This window comes from Mastigoproctus giganteus, chromosome 4 (genome assembly GCF_048544385.1).
Source record: "Mastigoproctus giganteus isolate SK-2022 chromosome 4, ASM4854438v1, whole genome shotgun sequence".
Lineage (NCBI taxonomy): Eukaryota > Metazoa > Arthropoda > Arachnida > Uropygi > Thelyphonidae > Mastigoproctus > Mastigoproctus giganteus.
The window spans coordinates 205,964,075-205,984,521 of NC_143578.1; the positions used below are offsets into that span (position 1 = coordinate 205,964,075).

General features: G+C 36.9%; 2 protein-coding genes across 3 annotated transcripts in view; one reads left to right on the forward strand and one right to left on the reverse strand.

The window, feature by feature from the left end:
• Window positions 1-20,447, reverse strand: part of LOC150087342 (beta-1,4-mannosylglycolipid beta-1,3-N-acetylglucosaminyltransferase brn-like) — a 66,354-nt gene that overhangs the window by 28,428 nt on the left and 17,479 nt on the right. The gene's annotated exons all lie outside the window — the stretch shown is intronic.
• LOC150087343 (SCAN domain-containing protein 3-like) lies at window positions 6,397-7,131 on the forward strand. The gene has a single exon (XM_090372450.1). The coding sequence runs from the start codon at window positions 6,397-6,399 to the stop codon at window positions 7,129-7,131; it is 735 nt and encodes a 244-aa protein (XP_090228576.1).

Sequence of the window (20,447 nt, forward strand, 5' to 3'; positions counted from 1 at the left end):
CCACATTCATCTGTCTTCATCTGACAACTTAATTCTAAAAAATAGATTTTCACAAAATTTTATATTTTTCCCTTTTAGAAAGATTTATTGAGCCATCCCAAATTTTATCAAATTCAGACAGATAGAAATCTGGCAATTCTTATTTCTTTTTTATCTTATACATCACATAGCTATCCATATACCACATATTGTAGCTGAAGCACTAGTTATCATGTTCATTGCTGTGCAGTGAATAGAGGAATGAATGAATCAGAAATACAGCAGATGCACAGAAAGGAGTTTTTGGTTTAAGCAGTAATGCATATTAAAGTTGAAGAGCTTTTTTTTTTAATCAGTTTATTAAATATATAAATCATCAATTATTACTATTTGCTTATTAAGCTGCACTTTATTGAAGTAATGTAGAGCAACTTATAGCAAGAGCAACATGGCTGGAAATTAAAATTTGCATTTGTTGCTGTAAGTTGTTCTGTGTTGGATAATAATTTTGCAGTAAACAAAAGTTGGTTTTTGTTGCAAGTTTCTGTTTAGAGCATTAAAGATTAAAATAAAATATGAAACACAGATAAACATTCAATCATATAAACAAATGTTTCTTCTGTGTGGACGGTTTGTAACCAGTTAAGACTTGTACGTAATTGTAAATCATCATCTGTGTTGCATCACCGCACAGATGTTAAGGTTGTGCATGTAGTAGTTATTTGCAATAAATAATCAGTTATTCAATATGGTGTTTTAATGGACTTCAGAGAATTGCACTAATTTAATTGATAACTACAAACAACATCCATGTCTTTGGAATCCTAAAGAAATGATATATAAGTGCGGGGAGGAGGCAAGAAATGATGTCTGGAGTGCCATACATACAGCTACAGAATGTCCAAATAAAGAAGAGACAAAAAGAAGAATGAGAAACTTCGTGGACTAGTTTTACAGAGAATGCAGCAAATACTTTAATATGAAAAAATCTGGAGGTGCCCATTTTATTTCCAAGTGGTTCATGTACAATTCTTTATTGTTTCTCTGTGATAAAAACAAGGTTCGTCCATGCAAGGAAGGAGGAGCTGAGGGTGGTATTATGGCAAGTTATAAAAATTCAGATTTTTTAAACTCTATTACAGTAAGTTATACTAATATAGATTTTTGTAAGCAATAAAGTAATAATTGATTGTGAGTAATGTAAATGATAAGAAATAATTAGTAATTTTTTTGCCAAGGAACCATTCCCATTGGTGTTATAAAAAAAAAACAGCGAATGCTTGTCTGATAACTTTTGCTGCAATAGATGAGTTTCGGGCCACTTCTTTAAATGAACTGACTTGATTTTCTCTGTGTAACATCTGTTCTCTATGATCCACTTATAACTTCCCCTGTATTCTTATATATTTATCCTCCAAGTCATATGTACCTGGGGGACTGTAGGATTCCTTGAAGGCTATAATGCTCCTAAATTATGCAGATAGATGTAGGCCATAATCACTTTGTCAGGTCTCTCTGGTTCCAAAAGTAATGATTTCCTGAATTTTGAAGATAAAATTCCAAAGACATTTTCTGATATTCTCCTTACTCTGCTAAGATGACAGTTAAATACTCTTTTAGGAGATCTCTTTTCTTGTGTGCCTGGATAGGGTTTCAACAGATTAAGTAAGAGTGGAAATGCATCGTCACCTAAAAATACAAAGTTAATCTGGATACGTCCAGATAGAGCACTATCTTTGGGTAGGTTCAGTTTGCAGTGCATTAGTAATTTCTTGAACAATGTGTTGTCAAAAACTCTTCCATCTGATATGCATCCTTGACAGCCAACATTAAAATATAAAAATTTGTACTTTGCATTGATCACGCCAAAGAGAACAATGTTGAAAAAGTTTTTATAACTGAAAATGATGCTGCCACTATTTTGCAGTGCTTGTATTGTAACAAGCTTGTCATCCATAATATCTACACATTTTGGAAAGTTTCAAAACACATTAAAATCATTTGCAAAAACTTCCCATTCCTGAGTGGTCCTTGGCATCTGAAATTGAAAAAAAAAAAAAAAAAAAAAAATCTCTATTAGTAGCATATAATTAATTTACTTTTTATCTTTTAGGAGGACCACAGTAATTTATCTACTGGAAGTGATATTGAGAACACGGCAGAAAATTTTGTTGCAGAAAACAGCCAGCAGAAATCTGACAATGAAGAAAAAGGGGCAGAACAATCTCTTGAAAATGTACCAAGAAAAAATGAATCCCAAGAGACCAACTTCTGCTGCAGAAATAGTAGGAACCACAAATGCCACTAACAGTCTTTAAATCTCCAAAAGGTAAATGTGCTAAAAATGCACCCAAATGACAAGCTGATGACGATTTCAGAAAAGAAGAGGCTTACAAGTTGATGAATAAAATATACAACGTGACAGTGGAACAGCTATGACATATCTGGGGAGAAGATAGCCTGCAAAATTAGAAATTTACATACCACCTCTGCTTGAAATACCGTATAACATGTAATATTCTATATGAAGCAAGTATGGGAAAATATGACAATGCACAGCCGGTTATGCAAAGCCAACCATATTCACACAATCCAACAGTTTCTCAAATGCAATATTGCCCATCAACATCACCTTCAGGATCATCCTATACTTTCACGCCTCTTCCATCACCTACAGGAACATATGTACTAGACTCTTTGCCTGTTGAAAATTCTTCAGATATTAGCATTAGCATTAGTAGAGGCATTTGATGCAAGAAAGCAAGCTTATGCAGCATCAGCCAAAAAAAAAAAATAAAGTAAAATAAATAAATAAAAAATAACCACTTCCACTTCACCCCTCTGTTCGTTCAAAATACCTGTCCAGCTGAGCCTTAAACTTATTTAGGCTATCAACTTCCACGACAAGGGATGGAAGTCTGTTCCACCAACCAACCACCCACTGGCTAAAGGCAAATTTCTGCACGTCTATCCTACATCTGTCTTTCCTCAATTTGAATTTATGCCCTCTCAGGTGATTATTCTGAGCGAGAGGAAGAATCCCATCAGCATTGAGCATGCTCAAACCATTCAAGGCTTTGTACACCTCTATCAGATCACCTCGCTGGTGCCTAGTCTCCAGACACTGTAATTCGCAAAACTTAAGCCTTTCTTCGTAAGAGCACTACTTTGTTCCATTCACTAATCTTGCTGCCCTTCTCTGTACTCATTCCAGCAGCTCTACATCCTTCTTGAAATGAGGCCTCCGGGCCTGTATACAGTACTCTAGGTGTGGCCTGACCATTGCCTTATACAAAGGAATAATCACCTCCTGATCCCTGCTAGAAAAATTCCTATATATCATTGACAATACACCATGAGCTACTCTTGCAGCCCGTCTGCACTGCTGAGAGAACTTCATATCTGCCTGCACAACCACCCCCAGGTCCCTTTCATTCTCTACCACTGTTAGTGTAGTACCACAGAGTTGATACATTGCTCTGGGGTTGCTTTTTTTCCCATATGTAGTACTTTACATTTGTCAATGTTAAACTTCATTTGCCACCTCTCAGCCCATCTGCTCAACCTTTCCAGATCCTGTTGCAGCAGCATAGTGTCAGTAGTGTCCTTGACAACCCTGCCAACCTTCGTATCGTCTGCAAACTTGGACATTAAGCTTGATATACCATCATCGATATCATTTATAAATACAGAAAACAATAAAGGACCCAATACTGAACCCTGAGGGACTCCACTAATAACATTAGTCCACGATGAGCAGTGTCCATTGATTACCACTCTCTGTCTTCTCCCCCTCAACCACACCTTTATCCATAGCAGCAATTTGCCTCCAGTGCCACACTGCTCCAATTTGTGCAGCAGTGTGGAATTTTTGATACTGTTCCATGTGCAACAGTATCAAAAGCCTTTCTAAGATCCAAGTATATAATATCAAAGTTATTCCCTGCATCCAGTTCTTTTGTGACTGCATCATAGTATCCAATCAAATTGCAATCTGCATAGTATCCAATCAAAAGGCAAGACTTCCCCTTAAAAAAAACCATGCTGTGTCCGAGCTATAACTGAAGTCTTGTCTAGATGATCCTGCAGTGCTTCTTTAACCAGTGCCTCCATTAATTTTCTGGGAACAGAAGTTAAACTCACAGGTCTATAATTACTTGTGTCAGCCTTTTATCCTCCCTTGGGAAGTGGGGTCACATTTGCACATCTCCAGTCCATGGGTATATATTATATGGCTAAGTGTTTGCCAGTCTATGGGTATATATAATTATGGCTAAGTGTTTGCTTACTTCCTTTGCTGCCTCCTTTAATATAACTGGATAGATCCCATCCACCCCAGGTGCCTTTCTTGTGTTTATCTTCAACAATTTCTCCTCCACTTTACTCTCAGTTATTACAAGATTCTCTAGCTTACTGCTAGAGTTGAATACACCTCTGGAATTCCCCTCGCTGAATAACTCCTCATGTGTGAATGTCGATGCAAAATATTCATTTAGTTTGTTAACTACCTGAGCAGGGTCATCAACAGTTGACCCATCGATATCAAGTGTACCAATCTGATTCATCCCTTTCCTTCTAGAGTTTACATAAGTAAAGAACTCTTTGCTGTTTTTCTTAGCATCCCTTGCCAAGGATCTCTCGTAATCTGCCTTCGCCTGCCTAATCTCCTTTGTAACTTGGTTACAGATCAACTTGTATCTATCATAGGCTTCTGTGTCACAGGTTAATTTGTATGTATCCCATTCATTTTTCTTCTCTGCCATATGCCTCATTAGTTCATCTGACATCCATTTAGGCCTAAACCTTGAACAATATTTCTTAGTTGGTATGTAAAGCCTAGTAGCTTCCAAGATAAGTTCTTTGAATGCTTCCCATTTTGAATTTGCTGTTGGTAACATCATCAGTTGATCCCACTGTATAGAATTTAAATACTGTCTCAGTCCATCGTAGTCGCCTTTACGAAAGCAATACCCCTTCCCTTACCCCTAATGGTAGTTACCTCTTTGAGTAACTCCCACTTCAGAACACTGTGATCACTGCCACCTATTGGTTCATTTATCTGCAGATTCTTAATGCATGAAGAATCACTACTGATAATCAAATCAAGAGTATTACTCCCTCTAGTTGCCTCCCGAACATGCTGATGTAGAAAACAATCTCACATACACTAGCAAGACTTTTGTGAATTTGTTGGATAATTGTTTTCTACAGTAGCATGTTCAAGAGGCAACCACAGGGAGTAATACTCTTGATCTGATTATCAGCAGTGATTCTTCATGCATTAAGAATCTGCAGGTAAAGGAATCACTAGGTGGCAGTGATCACTGTGTACTGATGTGGGATATACTTAAAGATGTAACTACCATCAGGGGTAAAGGGAAGGGTTTTTGCTTTTGTAAAGGTAACTACAGTGGTCTCAGAGATTTTTTAAATTTTATATAGTAGGACCAACTGATGATGTTAACAACAGCAAATTCTAAATGGGAAGCATTCAAGGAATTAACCTTGGAAGCTACTAGGCTTTTCACGCCAACTAAGAAATATCGTTCAAGCATATAAATTATCCGGCGACATAGATGCCTACGGAAGATATAAGATAGTCTATAATCAAGTCACAAAGGACATTAGGGAAGCAAAGGCAGATTACAAGAAATCTTTGGCAAAGGATGCAAAGAAAAACAGTAAAGACTTCTTTACTTATGTATATCAGGGGTGGCCAACCTATGGTGCATGTGCCAAACGTGGCGCTTTGGAAGATTACAAGTAGCGCATTTCATCATAAAATTTCTCAAGTACCCAAAGCCCATATTGCCGATTCTTTGGTTCTATTTCCTTTCATTTCAGGTCCTTCCGCATATTGCTTAAGACACTCACCACCTTCTTTCCACTTACATGCACATAAACGTGTCAATTCCCTCAATTTAGCAAAAGAAATAAATTAAATAGTCTCCAAAAAAATGCATTTCTGAATTTTGACCATAAGTGATCTATGGCTATGAAAATATATCGAGCACCTAGTTGTCCATTCTTTTGTACAGCCGGTGCCTCCGGCGCCCGACTCTATGCACAAGTGGGAAAATAAATGCAATACATGACTTTTTCAGGGGACCGAGAATATACAAATAGATCCTTTGTCAGAAATCTTTCAAGTTAAAAGGAAACAATGAAATGATAAATTTGAGGTATTTTCATCTACGAGAAATTTCCATCAATCGCATTTCCAAATCGCATTTTGCCAACTCAAGAAATAGTAGGGGGGGAGCTCCCCCCTGGCCGTGCCTGCTCATCAGTTCGTCGAAATTTTTCGACAGTTTACAATTGATATTCTGTGTGATACGACGTACATACTTGTACTTTTTTGTCCTTTTCTGTTTTTTATTTTTTTTATTCCTTCTATCCACCACAGTGCAAAAGAAAATGAGCAAAAGAAAAGCAGAAAGTGATATTAAACGTGAATTTAATGAACAGTGGGAAAATGAGTTGTTATTTATAGCAAGTTCATCAGGGAAACCGTTTTGCATTGTTTGTGAAAGTACTCTTTCACATAATAAAAGACATGATCTTAATAGACACTATAAATCACAGCATCAGACTAACATAGAGGGAAAAATGAAGCTCGTTCTTGGGTCTGCGCTACGAAAAGAATATGTGACTAAGAAAAAGGAAGAAATCAGAAGAAGACAAAATATATTTGCTAAAGTAAGTTATGAAGACTTGGCAACAATAGAAGCGTCCTATGAAATTGCTTTAGTATTGGCGAAAAAAAAGAAACCTTTTCCTGACGGAGAAGAAATTGTTAAGCCTTGTCTCCAAATATTTGCACGCCATCTTGGTAATAAAGGTATTGAAAGGAAAGCAGACGAAATTACTATATCAAGGCAGACAGTTACGAGACGTATTGAGGAACTCTCTCAGGATGTATCTCAGCAACTGGAAGATCTTGTCCATTCTTGTACTTTCTTTTCTCTAGCTTTGGATGAATCAACTGACATATGTGGTGTAGCCCAGTTAAGCATTTTTATAAGAGGAATTGATGATAATTTTAATGTCTTAGAAGAACTTGCCAGTATGGAGTCATTGCATGGTAAAACCAGAGGATCAGACATATTTGAAAAAGTAAAATCATGCCTAGAAAATCAAATTAGATTATAGTAAACTCATCAGTGTGTGTACTGACGGAGCGCCGTCAATGATAGGTAAAGCCAATGGCACTACAACTTTGCTTGAAAATTTTTTAAATCATCCTGTACTAAAATATCACTGCATTATACACCAAGAGGCACTGTGTGGAAAAACTTGAAATATGCAGCATGTTATGTTACCGGTTGTGAAATTTGTGAATAAAATTAGAGCAAGAGCATTAAACAGACGAGAATTCATAGAATATTGTGAGTTTTTAGATTTGGAATATGGTGAACTTGTCCTTCATTGTGAGGTGCGCTGGCTTTCTGGAGGTCAGGTTCTGAGTAGATTTTGAAAACTGAAAAATGCTGTTTATAATTTTTTAAAACAAGAAAATGAACTACCTGATGAAAGAACCTTATTATTAGATAACAACTGGCTATTTGATTTGGCATTTTTAGTTGATGTTACTAGTCATCTCAATGATCTAAATTCGAAACTACAAGGCATGAATAAATTATTTCCTAGCTTAGTAAATAGCATCAATTCATTTAAAATGAAATTAAAACTGTTCATCTCTCAGTTAAAAAAATCAGGATTTAAGTCAATTTCCACACTTGAAAGAGTAGAATGAATGTGCTGTGGATGATAGCAATTGGACCAAATATCTTGAAAAAATCAAATTATTGCAAGTGTCATTTGAAAGACGTTTTCATGATTTGGCTAAAGAAGAAAACTACATGCTCGCATTTATAAACCCATTTTTACTTAGTGAACAAAACATAATTGAGATGCCTAGTAATATACAAATGGAACTTATTGATTTAAAAACAAATTCATTATTAAAAATGAAATTTGATGAGCTTTTTTCAGATCAAAATGCTTCTGACATGATTAATTTCTGGCGTTCATTACCCTGTGAACATTTCCCAGAACTAAGAAAATTTGCAAAAAATTATATATGTCGTTTCGGAACGACATACAGATGTGATCAAGCATTTTCATCCATGAAATTGATCAAAAGCAAAACGAGGTCGCGAATGACTGATTCAAATTTGAAGAATTCTCTGCTGCTCTCAGTAACAAATTTAACACCAAACATTGAAAGACTGGCGAAATCCAAACAGGCTCAAAAGTCTCATTAATGGTAAGTAATGTTTATGTGCTATAATAGAAATTGCTTTACATACAACAATTAAATCATTTAAAAATGTTAATTATGTTCATAAACATACTTTTATTAAAAAGGTTATTAAGGATATGCCTGGACTCCTTCTAGCGAGCAGAGAGAACAGACGACTCCAAGTTTCAACCTGATATCGCTCTTGGTGCTCCATCTCGCTCAGAGCTCTCTCATCACATCCAACAACTGTGGTACAGAGCTATCTTCACCAAACGAGACTCTCCGGCAGCTGTAGCACCATTAGCGGGTTCCACGACAGAGGTCACCCTCTCGTCCAAGAGATCATCTCTCACTATTGTAGATTGGTGCTCCAATACACATGTTGAACTGGCGTACATTATTTAATTTAGTTGCATGTTTGAGTTATTCTTTTTCCTCCCCTAAGTGAAGCAGATCCTACCCCTATCCCTATTTTCCAACCTCAACCATGAACGTAAGAAGGTAGAAAAGGTGCTTGAGTTGTATGGCGCATGGTATGTAAAAGGTTGGCCACCACTGCTCTAGAAGGAAGGGGATGAATCAGATTGGTTCACTTGACATTGACGTTTTGATTGTTAATGAACCTGCTGAGGTAGCTGATAATCTGAATGAGTATTTTGCATCTACATTCACACATGAGGAGTTATTAAGAGAGGAAAATGCTGGAAGTTTATCAGACTTCTGGCATTTTCTGACGTGTAACAGGGTGCTTAATGATTTTGTAATAACTGAAAGCAAAGTGGAGGAGAAATTGTTGAAGTTAAACATAAGGGTCATTCCATGTCAAGTGGCCTAGGGGTCCCTGCTTGACCATCTTCAATTTTGTTGAAACTTGGTGTAGATGTTTAAACAGGTTTCAAATGAAGCCATGCAAAATTTCAGTTCAAAATATAGCATGCTTGAGGCACCAGCACCTTTTTTTGTGGAGGTCACTTGTGTTATGCAGGATAAATCACAAAAAATTTTCAGTTACTGTTACACAATGGTGAGAGGTAGTGCTCTGAAACTTTGTATACCTAGTTAACTTTTGGCAGAAAATGCAAAACGTTTGGTGTCCAGGCTCAAAATCGTCCACATTTTTTACAATACAGCCTAAAACTGGCACCAAAAATTTGTTGCGAGAAATTTAAGCAAGACTTTTGAAAGTCAAAAATTTGAAATAAAAACCTTTGATACTTTCTTCTTTGGGCATTCCATTGAATGCATGAATTCAGCCTAACTAAACATCTGCATGAATTCAGCCTAACTAAATATGAGCTGTTATACTTGTTTGCTGGTTAAGATATTTTCCTTCAAAGATAGACTCAAAATTTAAAAATCAAATTTGACCTATCTTAGGGGGCAAATATCTTAATGTGGGACACATTCAATTCTCTCGTTTTTACCACTACTGGAAAGAGCCGAATTTTAGCTACAAGAATCATGGTTTATCTGTTTTGTATCTTTGCACATAAGGCCTTAAAATTAAGCCTAAACATCAAGTAGTTTTATGTGCCTTATTGTTATTTTGAGAGATCTTTTTTGTTGCAGAACAATTCCTTAACCTTGCCTAATATTTAGAATAATTTAGAAATAGAGCATATTCTAGAATTCTGGAATATTCTAGAAGAATACCAATAATTATAGAATATTCTGCAATTCCAGAATATTCTGCAATTCCAGAATAATCTACAATTCCAGAACATTCTTGAATTGAAAAAAAAAAAAAAGAAAAAAAAAAGAAAAAAAACTGATAAACATTCTAGAATTCTAGAATATTCTAGAATCATATAAAAAAAGTATAAATAGCTGATATTTGAACCATGCTGTTATTAATGAGTGTTATCTTCATGATGAACAGTTTGTTTATTTTGTTCCTTCCTCTATTTTTTATTGTCTGACTGTAATAAAGTTAATTAAGTTTTCATTGCTTGCAGAAACATCCACTTATTAGGCAGCACGAAAGTCATGGAATCAGAAGATTTTTGCTGGAGATAAGCTGGACTCATGCACCATCAGTCATATGGATAATTCTAAATGTCATGTGCTATCCTATACATGCAAAACTGGGTTAAAATTATTTAAAGAATTTGAATTTGAAGAACAACAGCTGATAGGTCGACATTGTGGATTAAAACTAGGTGAAGAAGACAATTTGTCTACATCATGATGCTTTGCTTTTGACAAAATTTGAATTTTTGTGGCGTTCATGTTGCAATCCTATCCAGAAGAAAAATCATATGGTGAAAAAAAAAGTTTACAACCAATTGATTTGCCAATGCAGACTACCTGAAAGACCTAACAAAGGTAGACATAAAACCAGGCCAGAAGCTGTGCTCATCATGCCGAAAAAGTCTAACAACCAAAAAGCAGCAACAGCATCAACTTCATCTGGTTCAGACCATGATGACAAAATGCATGTGACTGAAAGTTTGAACACAAGTTTGATGGCTATTGGTATTTTTCCTCTGAAATTTCAGCAAATAGCTAAAAGAGACTCACAGAGCTATGCCAAAAGGAAGGCAAGTCAAGTATAAGATGTAATTGCCAGTAAAATTGCATCTATTGGTGGCTTGGATCCAAATGACATCATGGAGCCAAGTGCAAGTCATCAGTGTGGAAACTGCGAGCTGCTGAAAGAATTAAAAGAAAAGTTGATGGTATCAAGTCATTCAGAAAAACTTCAAATATTAACACTAGCTCCAGTTAGTTGATCCATAAAGAAAACAATGGAACAGTTTAGTGTCTCAGAAAGAATGGTCAAGAAAGCTAGAAAACTTAAAGCAGGAGGAGGAATCATGACCCTACCTGGAAAAAATCTTTCTGAGCAAGTAAAGCAAAAGGTGATGGAATTTTTTGAAGATGATGAATTTAGTCAGATATGCCCTGGAAAGAAAGATTACATTTCCATTAGAAATGCAGGTGGAATAAAAATGGAATTAAAAAAAAAAAAAAATGCAAAAGCGACTACTACTCGGCAACTTAAAGGAAATGTTTATAATTTATCAAGAAAGAAATGGATCTGACATTGGATTTTCTAAGTTTTGTGAACTTCGATCAAAGTGGTGTATCACAGTTGGTGCACTAGGAACACATTCTGTATGTGTGGAGAGGAAATTGAGCAAGCAAGGCCATTTCAAGAGAAAAGATTCATAGACAGTCATACTATTGCTGGAACAAGAGAAAATCATCACTTCATTCCTATTGATGCAAGATAGATTCGTGTTTGCAGAGTATCAAATGACACACACCATCATCATTTGTGGCTCATGTAGATCAGACTAGTGAAAGCAATATTCAATATGTGCCAATTGTTAATTTACAACCTCGTTGTAAATTAACAATTGGCAATTTACATACAACCATTGTTGTTTTGGGTGTTTATTAATGATATTAATTTATTAATCTCATTAATAAACACACAAAACAACAATGGGCCCAGTACTGAACCCTGGAGAACTCCACTAATAACATTAGTCCAAGTAGAGTAGTGTCCATTTATTACCACTCTCTGCAGTCTCTCACTCAACCATCCCTTTATCCACTGCAGCAACTTCCCCTTAATGCCATACCGCTCCAATTTGTACAGCAGTCTTCCATGTGCAACAGTACCAAAAGCTTTCCTGAAATCCAAGTATATTAGAGCGATAATGTTGCATCAGTGATAAACCAGGAAAATAAAATAAAATATAAACGGTTAGGTTAAAATTCGTTTAATTACTGATTAGAACAAAATAGATAATAAACACATGTTTAATAACTGATTAGAACAAAAAAGGTAATAAACACATGTTTAATAACTGATTAGAACAAAAAAGTAATAAACAAGTTTAATAACTGATTAGAACAAAAAACGAAAAGTAACAAACGCAAAGCTTTTGGACGGAAGATGCCCTGCTTCAGTTGTGACAGTTACCATTATTGTAAAAATACAAAATATCGTGTGCATGCCATGGTGATCATGTGTAGCGAGAATCGTGTGCTACAGGTGCTTGCAACAATTAGCTGGTTGAAGTGGAGGCTTGTGATTGTAGTTGCAATACTCGGGAATTCTCTGAGCACCAACGTTTGTCACCTAGGAGGATAGTTGCCTCAGTGATGAGGTTGATGCGATGTCCTCTGTTCCGGTTAAAGAAACTGCTACAACACGAGATGTGGAGCAATTGCAACAAGACACGGTGACGTTAATTGCGGGATCGGTCAATAATCTTGACGTCGCGGCATGGTTCGATTTTATGCTGGGTAGACGAAAAGTGCTCGGCAATCACTGAGTGATCCACATCCACCGAATGGATTGATTTCTCATGCTCAGAAACCCGATTACCAAGCCTTTTGCCAGTTTCCCTAACATAGCAGCCAGTGCAATCACAGCAGGAAATATGGTACACCAATCCACTCTGTTGTAGGGGAAGGGAACTGATGTTTATAATTCTCAAGATGAGGGACCGCAACTTTCTCCCTGGAAGTTGTAAACACTTTTTCCCCATGAACCTGTAAGATTCTAGAAATTTGTTGCGACAGGTTCGGGTAGTAAAGGATAAATGCGGTTAAGGTGGGGTCATCACTGCATGGGGTCCTGCAGTTGGCAACACAGTCACGGGCCTGTAGGTCACACCTATCCCGGGCACTGGTAGGGTATCTGCACTTTGCCAGATCTGCCTTAACCTTAGTAACCTCAGTGCCCCTAACATCTTCAGAACTGGAGTGGGTTCCTTCTGCACGGTGCAATCGCTATAGCACTAGCAGTAGCGATCTTACTGTCAGAACCCTTGACTTGCCTACGTCTCAATGGCCTAAAATTCTTAACTATATTAGACAGAAAACTAGTTATATCAAGGTTATCTTTAATGGGAAACAGATCTAGTAATAGATTTAAGAAATTTTTAGTTTTTAAGTTAGTTTCCTTTGTTCAAGATGATTTTCAAACCAAAACCGAGAAATCCAATTACTTGGGTTATAACAGGTTTAATTTTGAACAGACACGTCATATTATTTCTCCCAAAAGGACTTAAATATGGGCAAAAAAATGCAGAAACCAGGAGACAACCCTGACTTAAATATAGAGAATATCCCAGACTCAGATATCAGAGTTTTAAGGGAAAAAACCCCCCAACAATAATGAGGCAATAAATAACAAAGACACTGAAGCATGTCCCTCAGGCCCCCCTTGGTATGAAAAGGGAGAAATCAAATAGAAAATAAAGAGTACAAAGAAAAAGATAGTAATGAAAATACAGAGAACAAAACAGAAGAGGAAATAAGGTTTGAAACTAACCAGATTCAAGACCCAATCAAACAAATTAAAAGAGTTAAAACTTTACTTAGAAGACTTCCTCCACAAACAAATAAAATAACATCTACAACAAGACTACAGACAGTCAACTGCTGGACAGTCTTGGAGCAAAGAGTCATAGAGTTGAACACAGAAAACAGAGTTTTAAAAACCAAAGTGGAAACTGTGATAAAAGAAAAAAATAATTATAAAGAGATAAACACATTAAGTTATGCCCAAGTAGCAAGGGCAAATAAAACAGTGGCTACTCAGCAAAGCAAACACCCAGAAATAAGGGGACAAAAACTCCTTATGCCTGACTCAGCCCACAAATCCAGGGATGCTGTCAAAGAAAAGTCATGACACAACTAAAGCCCTACATAAAGGACATAAAAATTAACAGTATGAGAAAAGTGAAACAAAATGGGGTGATACTGGAAGTAGCAAATAAAGAGGATTTAAAAAAGGTGGAGGCAATACCAGAAGTCACAAAACTTGGGCTTAAAACAGAAAAGCCAAAAGAAAAAAATCCTCACATCTTAATTTCTGATGTACCAGAGGCAACATTAGAAAAAGACCTAATGATGGATATATACTATAAAAACCTCAGTAGCATAATGACAATAGATGAATTTTCTGCTGAATTCCTTCTAAAAAGAGGAACCAAAAGCAAAAGAAATGGATTATTTAAGCAGAAATATAATAGCAGAAATCACACCTAAAATATGGAAGGCACTGCAGGAACAACAGAGAATCTATGCTGGCTTAGATTAGATTAGATTATAATTTTATTGGCGTATTAGCATCTAAGGCTATTATGCGCCAGGAGATAATTATGTCAGTTTAAAAATAGATAGATAAATAAATTCTGGTAACTTTTGAAAAAAGGTTACCTCGTCCCAAATCATATAATGGTAAAAAGCAGTATATGCATTAAAATATATATATATATTACAGGATTACATTTATAGAAATTAATATGATGTAAAAATTTAAAAACAGCAGACACATTGTCATTGTCGGATAAAATCTGACTGAGTGTATATGGCTCAGTCAGACGGTTAAAAGCAGTAAGACATATTGCTAAAATCTGGACAGTCAATTAAAATGTGTCTAATTGATAAAACTGTCTATGCTGGCTGGACCAGCCATAGATTCAGGGAACATTTCCCCATACAAAAATGTTTTAAATGTCATAAGTATGGTCATACTGCCAGGGACTGCAGTCAAAAAGAACCTGTCTGTGGTCACAGTGCAGTCACTGGCCACGATTACAAAAGCTGCAAAAATAAGTCTTAGGAGCCAAAATGTGCTACCTGCAAGGCTAGACTAGGCTACCTGACTATGTCATTCCTGATGCTGCACACAGCATCAGGAATGACAAATGCCCCTGCTATAAAAAAATGTTAAAACTTATATGATTTAGGACCAATTATGGGCCAGATTGAAAATATAAAAGTGACTAGGGCTCTAAATCTCGTCCAACTGAATGTTCAAAGAGCAAGAACTGCTGTAGATCAGATCAGATCAAGCTCAAATTAGAAGAAAATGACATAGACATCTTGGTACTGCAAGAACCATACACACATATGAGTAGGGTTCAAGGATACCCAAGAAACTACAAAATAATAGAATACACCTCAGGCATCCCTTCTACAGTAATAGTAGTTAAAAATACTGACCTTAGAGTCACAAAGGTGGGTCACCTGTGCTCCCCAATGGCAGTGTGTGCTCATATCACTAGTGCTGTGGGACAAGTTCTATGTTATCTCACTTTATTCTAGACCTGGTGAAGATATAAATCCTACACCAGAATATTTACAAGCAGTCACAGACCTGCTACCTACAGCAAATATCATAGTGTGTGCTGATGTTAACTGCTGGTCAGCCTTATGGCATAGCCGTACAGAAGACAGAGCAGGCATACACAATGGCCAGGTATTGTCAGATTTTATAGCTACCTCACCCTTTCAAGTGATAAATCAACCTAATAACTTACCAACTTTTAGCAGTACCATGTGGGAGAGTGTCACTGATGTCACCAATTCAATAGCCTATAAAATTACAGACTGGTGTGTCCAGCCAGCCTGGACCACATCAGATCATAGAACCATCACCTTCAAACTAAACAGGCAATTACAAATAACCCAACACTCCTTGTTGAATATCAAAATGTATAACCTTAAAAACTCAAACCGGCAGATTTTTAAAGAACATACAGCAGCTGAGCTGCAAAAACAGGAAAACGAGTGGTCTACTCAGACAGCTGTAGCCCGGATGAACAAGCACCGACTATGACAAACATTTTAACAAAAACAGCAAACCTGTCTATCCCACAGAAAAAAAAAGCGAGGAAGCAGGGTGGTACCCTGAACTAACTATACTCGGTAAAAGGGTGCACCGGGCGAGGAGAAATTTTTAAAGAGCCAGAACATCTTGGCCACAAAATGAGGTGGATGCACTGAGAGATTCTTATAGAACTCTCAAGAATCAGTACACAGCCCTCATAAGAGACAAGAAAAAGGAATGCCGGAGGTACTTGGTGGGAACTACTGGAAACAATAACCCTTGGGGAGTTGTCTACAGAATAGTGACCAACAAGCTGCCAGAGGAGATGTCTTGGAAACTACTGTCAAACCAGATGGAACCCCAACCCTGTGTTGGGCAGATTCTGTAAATAACATCCTAGACAGTATTATTCAGACAAACTGAGGATCATTCTCCCACCCAGCTAGACATTATAAAAGAAAACACTGAATAGGATAATGCCAATATTGAACCTCTGTTTAAATTATAATATATCTAATTAACACTCTTATACCATGTGGAGCTTTTAATATATTTTATTTAGGTATTACCTAAACTAATATAAATTGAGTAAAGTTTCAGGTATCTTGCCAATACCCACAATCAGACCGTGCTGTTGGAGACAAAGATAAAATAACTTATATTTTACATTGAGCAGACCTCAAGTAAGATGTATTTACATTTGATCAATACTAATTTACAGAAAATAGATGAAAAGTCCTAGGTTATAATAACAAATTAACAATTAGCACATCTAAGTTATGATTACAATCTAAAGGAACAATTGTATGTTATGAGCTATTTTCAGTAACATTACAGTTAACCTATTTTTTAATTAAATACAAACTTCTTACCTGCTGACCGAATTCTCCTGCCAGATGCTCAGACCTAAATGGGCAAGAGGCTCAGTCAAAAATACATTTATAGGAAAGGTATTCATATAGTTAGCCAATAAGAATAGTGCTGGTTGCCTATCCTGAATCCAGGGTGTTTGTGTGATGACCTTTGTTCTCTTGCTCTGGTTCCAGTGTGAAGGACTCCTGAGTTGACCTTTGCTCACAAGGTGTGTAGGCTGTTTCTGGGGTCTGGGAGGGGGTGTATGCTGCCTGCTCCTCTGGTTGATTCATTTCTTTTTCATTCCTAGAACCTTATTGCTTCACTTATTTCTTTTTTTAAAGAGATGAATAAACTGTGGATTGAAGTCAACCCCCTGTTTTCTATTGATTGCTGAAGATCCAAATAATTTGATAAGAAAGGCTTCTTTGAATTTTCTTCTGTTATACTGTATCTGTGGAAATGATGCATGTGTTATGGAAATTCCAGGTGTCGCCACATTGGAAGGCATGGAAAGCTGTATCAAGACTGTTGAATTCTGCCATATTCTACATTTTTTTTGTGCTGTTTTATTCTACACTGTAAGCATCTGTATGATTCCCCTATATATATACTACCACATCCACACTATCTTATATATAGGACCTCTAGGATTATCAGGGTTCTTGGACTGTAGCTTTATGATCTTTTGATAGAGGCTGAATTTTTGTAAAAGGTGACGGTCCCAAGTTTCCTGGCTTCTTTGGCTATCTTGGAGCTTATTGAAGGTATGTACAGTTTACGTATGGAGCTGCTACATCTGTCGATGCTAGGTTGTGGTTGAGTAATGGCCTTGGAGGTGTCTGTGATAGCTTTATTGATGACGTGAATCGGATATCCATTCTTTAAGGCAACCCTGGTTATTGTGTTTAGTTCCTGTTGTATATTATCTTCGTTGCAAATTTTGTAGGCTCTCCGAATGAAGGACTTTAGAACGTCCATTTTTGTAGAGAAAGGATGGAAGGATTTATAGTTTAGTATGATGCCGGTATCTGTGGGTTTTCTGAAAACTTCCATATGTAGTTTTTTGGCCTTCCTTGAAAAAAGAATGTCCAGGAACGGAATTTGGCCGTTGTTCTCAATTTCCATTTTGAAACTGATTTTTTGGTGGTGATTATTGAGAGCTTCAAAGAATTTTTGTAAATTATCTGTACAGTCAGTCCTCATATAGCACGATAGTTGTGTTCCTAGAAACCCTCATGCAATGCAAAATCGTGCAATATAAACAACAGGCCCCCATGGGAAAAATAGGGTTATTTGCTGACCACCGAAGATTGAAACACACATTTGTAACCAAAACATTACCAAACACAATAAATTATCATAATAAAATATGCAAGTATTTTATTACGACTATTAGATAATAAAATATTGCTAATGCTTTTGCTATTATCGTAAGCAAACTTGTTTTTTGTTTGATTTTCTATCGAAACAGATGATAGCCGTTCCATCTCTTCCAATTCTTTGTGTCTTAATCTAATGGATTTTAATTACACTTTAAGTTGTTCCTGCTATGAAAGTTGTTTTTATTTTCTCTGCATTCTTTGTAATTCTTGGCGTCGCCTCATTTAGGCCTGTAGCACGTGCAATATCACATGGTCTTTCATTTCGCTCAAAGCGTTTCACAATTTCATATTTTTTCTCTATTGACAGAGGCGGACTGGCCATAAGCCTTACCAGGGAAACCCCGGTGGGCCGGTGTGATTTTGGCCATAAATGCTAGTATGAGGTCACTACAAATTTTCCCAGGTAAGAATTCTTGACCCAGTCAGCCTCTGTTTATCGATATTGCTTTTCTTTTTCTCTCTGAATCTGTGGTGTCTTCGCCAAGACGCTTCCTTTTCACACCTTTTAAGTATTTTACTCATTTTAGGGAATAAAGCACAATTAGAAAATGAGGAGGCACGCTTGATACACATAAACAAAGCTGTGCATGTGTAGCAACTGAATAAACAACACCGTAAAGGCAGAGACACTACGAAAACCTCACTAGCTCACATTTCTGGGGGTTACTACCATAAAACAATAAAAACAATTTCCAGTTGCATTCCTGCTAGTGGAATCTGTTATAAACTGGTAGTAAACTTGATCTAATTGCATTTGCGATAATACCGATAGCTGAAGTTGTGTGGGTTTTTACGTTATTATGGTGAAATGTGTTTCCCCTTCACTGATATAAAAAACATAAATACATTTTCAGAATCTTCTCTTCATTCCTATCGTGTTGCGTTTAGTTGGGATGATTCCGGTTTCGACTGCCATTTCTTGTAAACACAAAGGCAAATCATGCATAAGCGAATTCGGTTCGTGTTATATACGATTTCATTCCTCTATTTATAAATCGTGTGTGATCGAATTTGTGTAGTGTAAACACGTGTTATACGAGGACTGACTGTAGCATGATTCCAGATGGCTATGATGTCATCATCGTACCTGCTCCAGAATTTTAGTTTTTTCTGTTGGTTTTCTAAGAAATCTTCTTCAAATTTAATCATAAAAATTTCTGCCAGGGGAGGACATAGGCCATTTCCCATGCTGAGACCAGAAATCTGCACGTAGAATTTCCCATTGAAGGTGAAGTAAGGTTTACGTATGGAGAGATCTATGAGATCCATTATTTCTGTGGCCAGAAGAGGTCTTGGGTATCCCATTGTGAATGGCTGTCTATAGTTTGGAGGAGACATGTTTTAGCTTCTTCTAAGGAGATGGTAGTGAACATTGAGTCCACATCAAATGATACTAGAATATTTTCTTTGTTGATTTCGACATCCTTCAGTCTGGTTATTAAATCCTGGGTATTTTTTAATGATCTTTGGTTCTTCAGAACTATCTGGGAGAGGAGTTGTGTCAGCCATTTTGATATCCTCTTTCCTGAGTGATGTCTACCGCTAATAATGGGTCTGGCAGGGAATCCTGGTTTGTGCGCTTTAATGTTGGCAAACATGTACGGCATTTCTGAATTGTTATGGTTTAACTTCTTGTGTAGGTCTTCTTCAATAAATTTTTTTTTGTCCAGTAAGGCTTGTAGTTTTCTTTTGAATTTTTTCTCGAGGTTGCTGGTGGGATCTGTTTTTAAAATTTCATAGGCGCTGGTGTCTTTTAAAAGCTGTTCTACTTTCCCGATGTAGTTTTCTTTGTCAATAATGACTGTTGCATTCCCTTTGTCTGCTTTAGATATATGTATATTAGCATTAGCATCAGTAAAGGCATTTGATGCAAGAAAGCAAGCTTATGCAGCATCAGCCAAAAAAAAAAACAACAAATAAATAAATAAAAAATAACCACTTCCACTTCACCCCTCTGTTCATTCGAAATACCTGTCCGGCTGAGCCTTAAACTTATTTAGGCTATCAACTTCCACGACAAGGGATGGAAGTCTATTCCAGCAACCAACCACCCGCTGGCTAAAGGAAAATTTCCTCACGTCTATCCTACATCTGTCTTTCCTCAATTTGAATTTATGCCCTCTCAGGTGATTATTCTGAGCAAGAGGAACAATCCCATCAGCATTGAGCATGCTCAAACCATTCAAGGCTTTATATACCTCTATCAGATCACCTCGCCGGTGCCTAGTCTCCAGACACTGTAATTTGCAAAACGTAAGCCTTTCTTCGTAAGAGCACCCCTTTGTTCCATTCACTAATCTTGTTGCCCTTCTCTGTCCTCGTTCCAGCATCTCTACATCCTTCTTGAAATGAGGCCTCCAGACCTGTATACAGTACTCTAGGTGCGGTCTGACCATTGCCTTATACA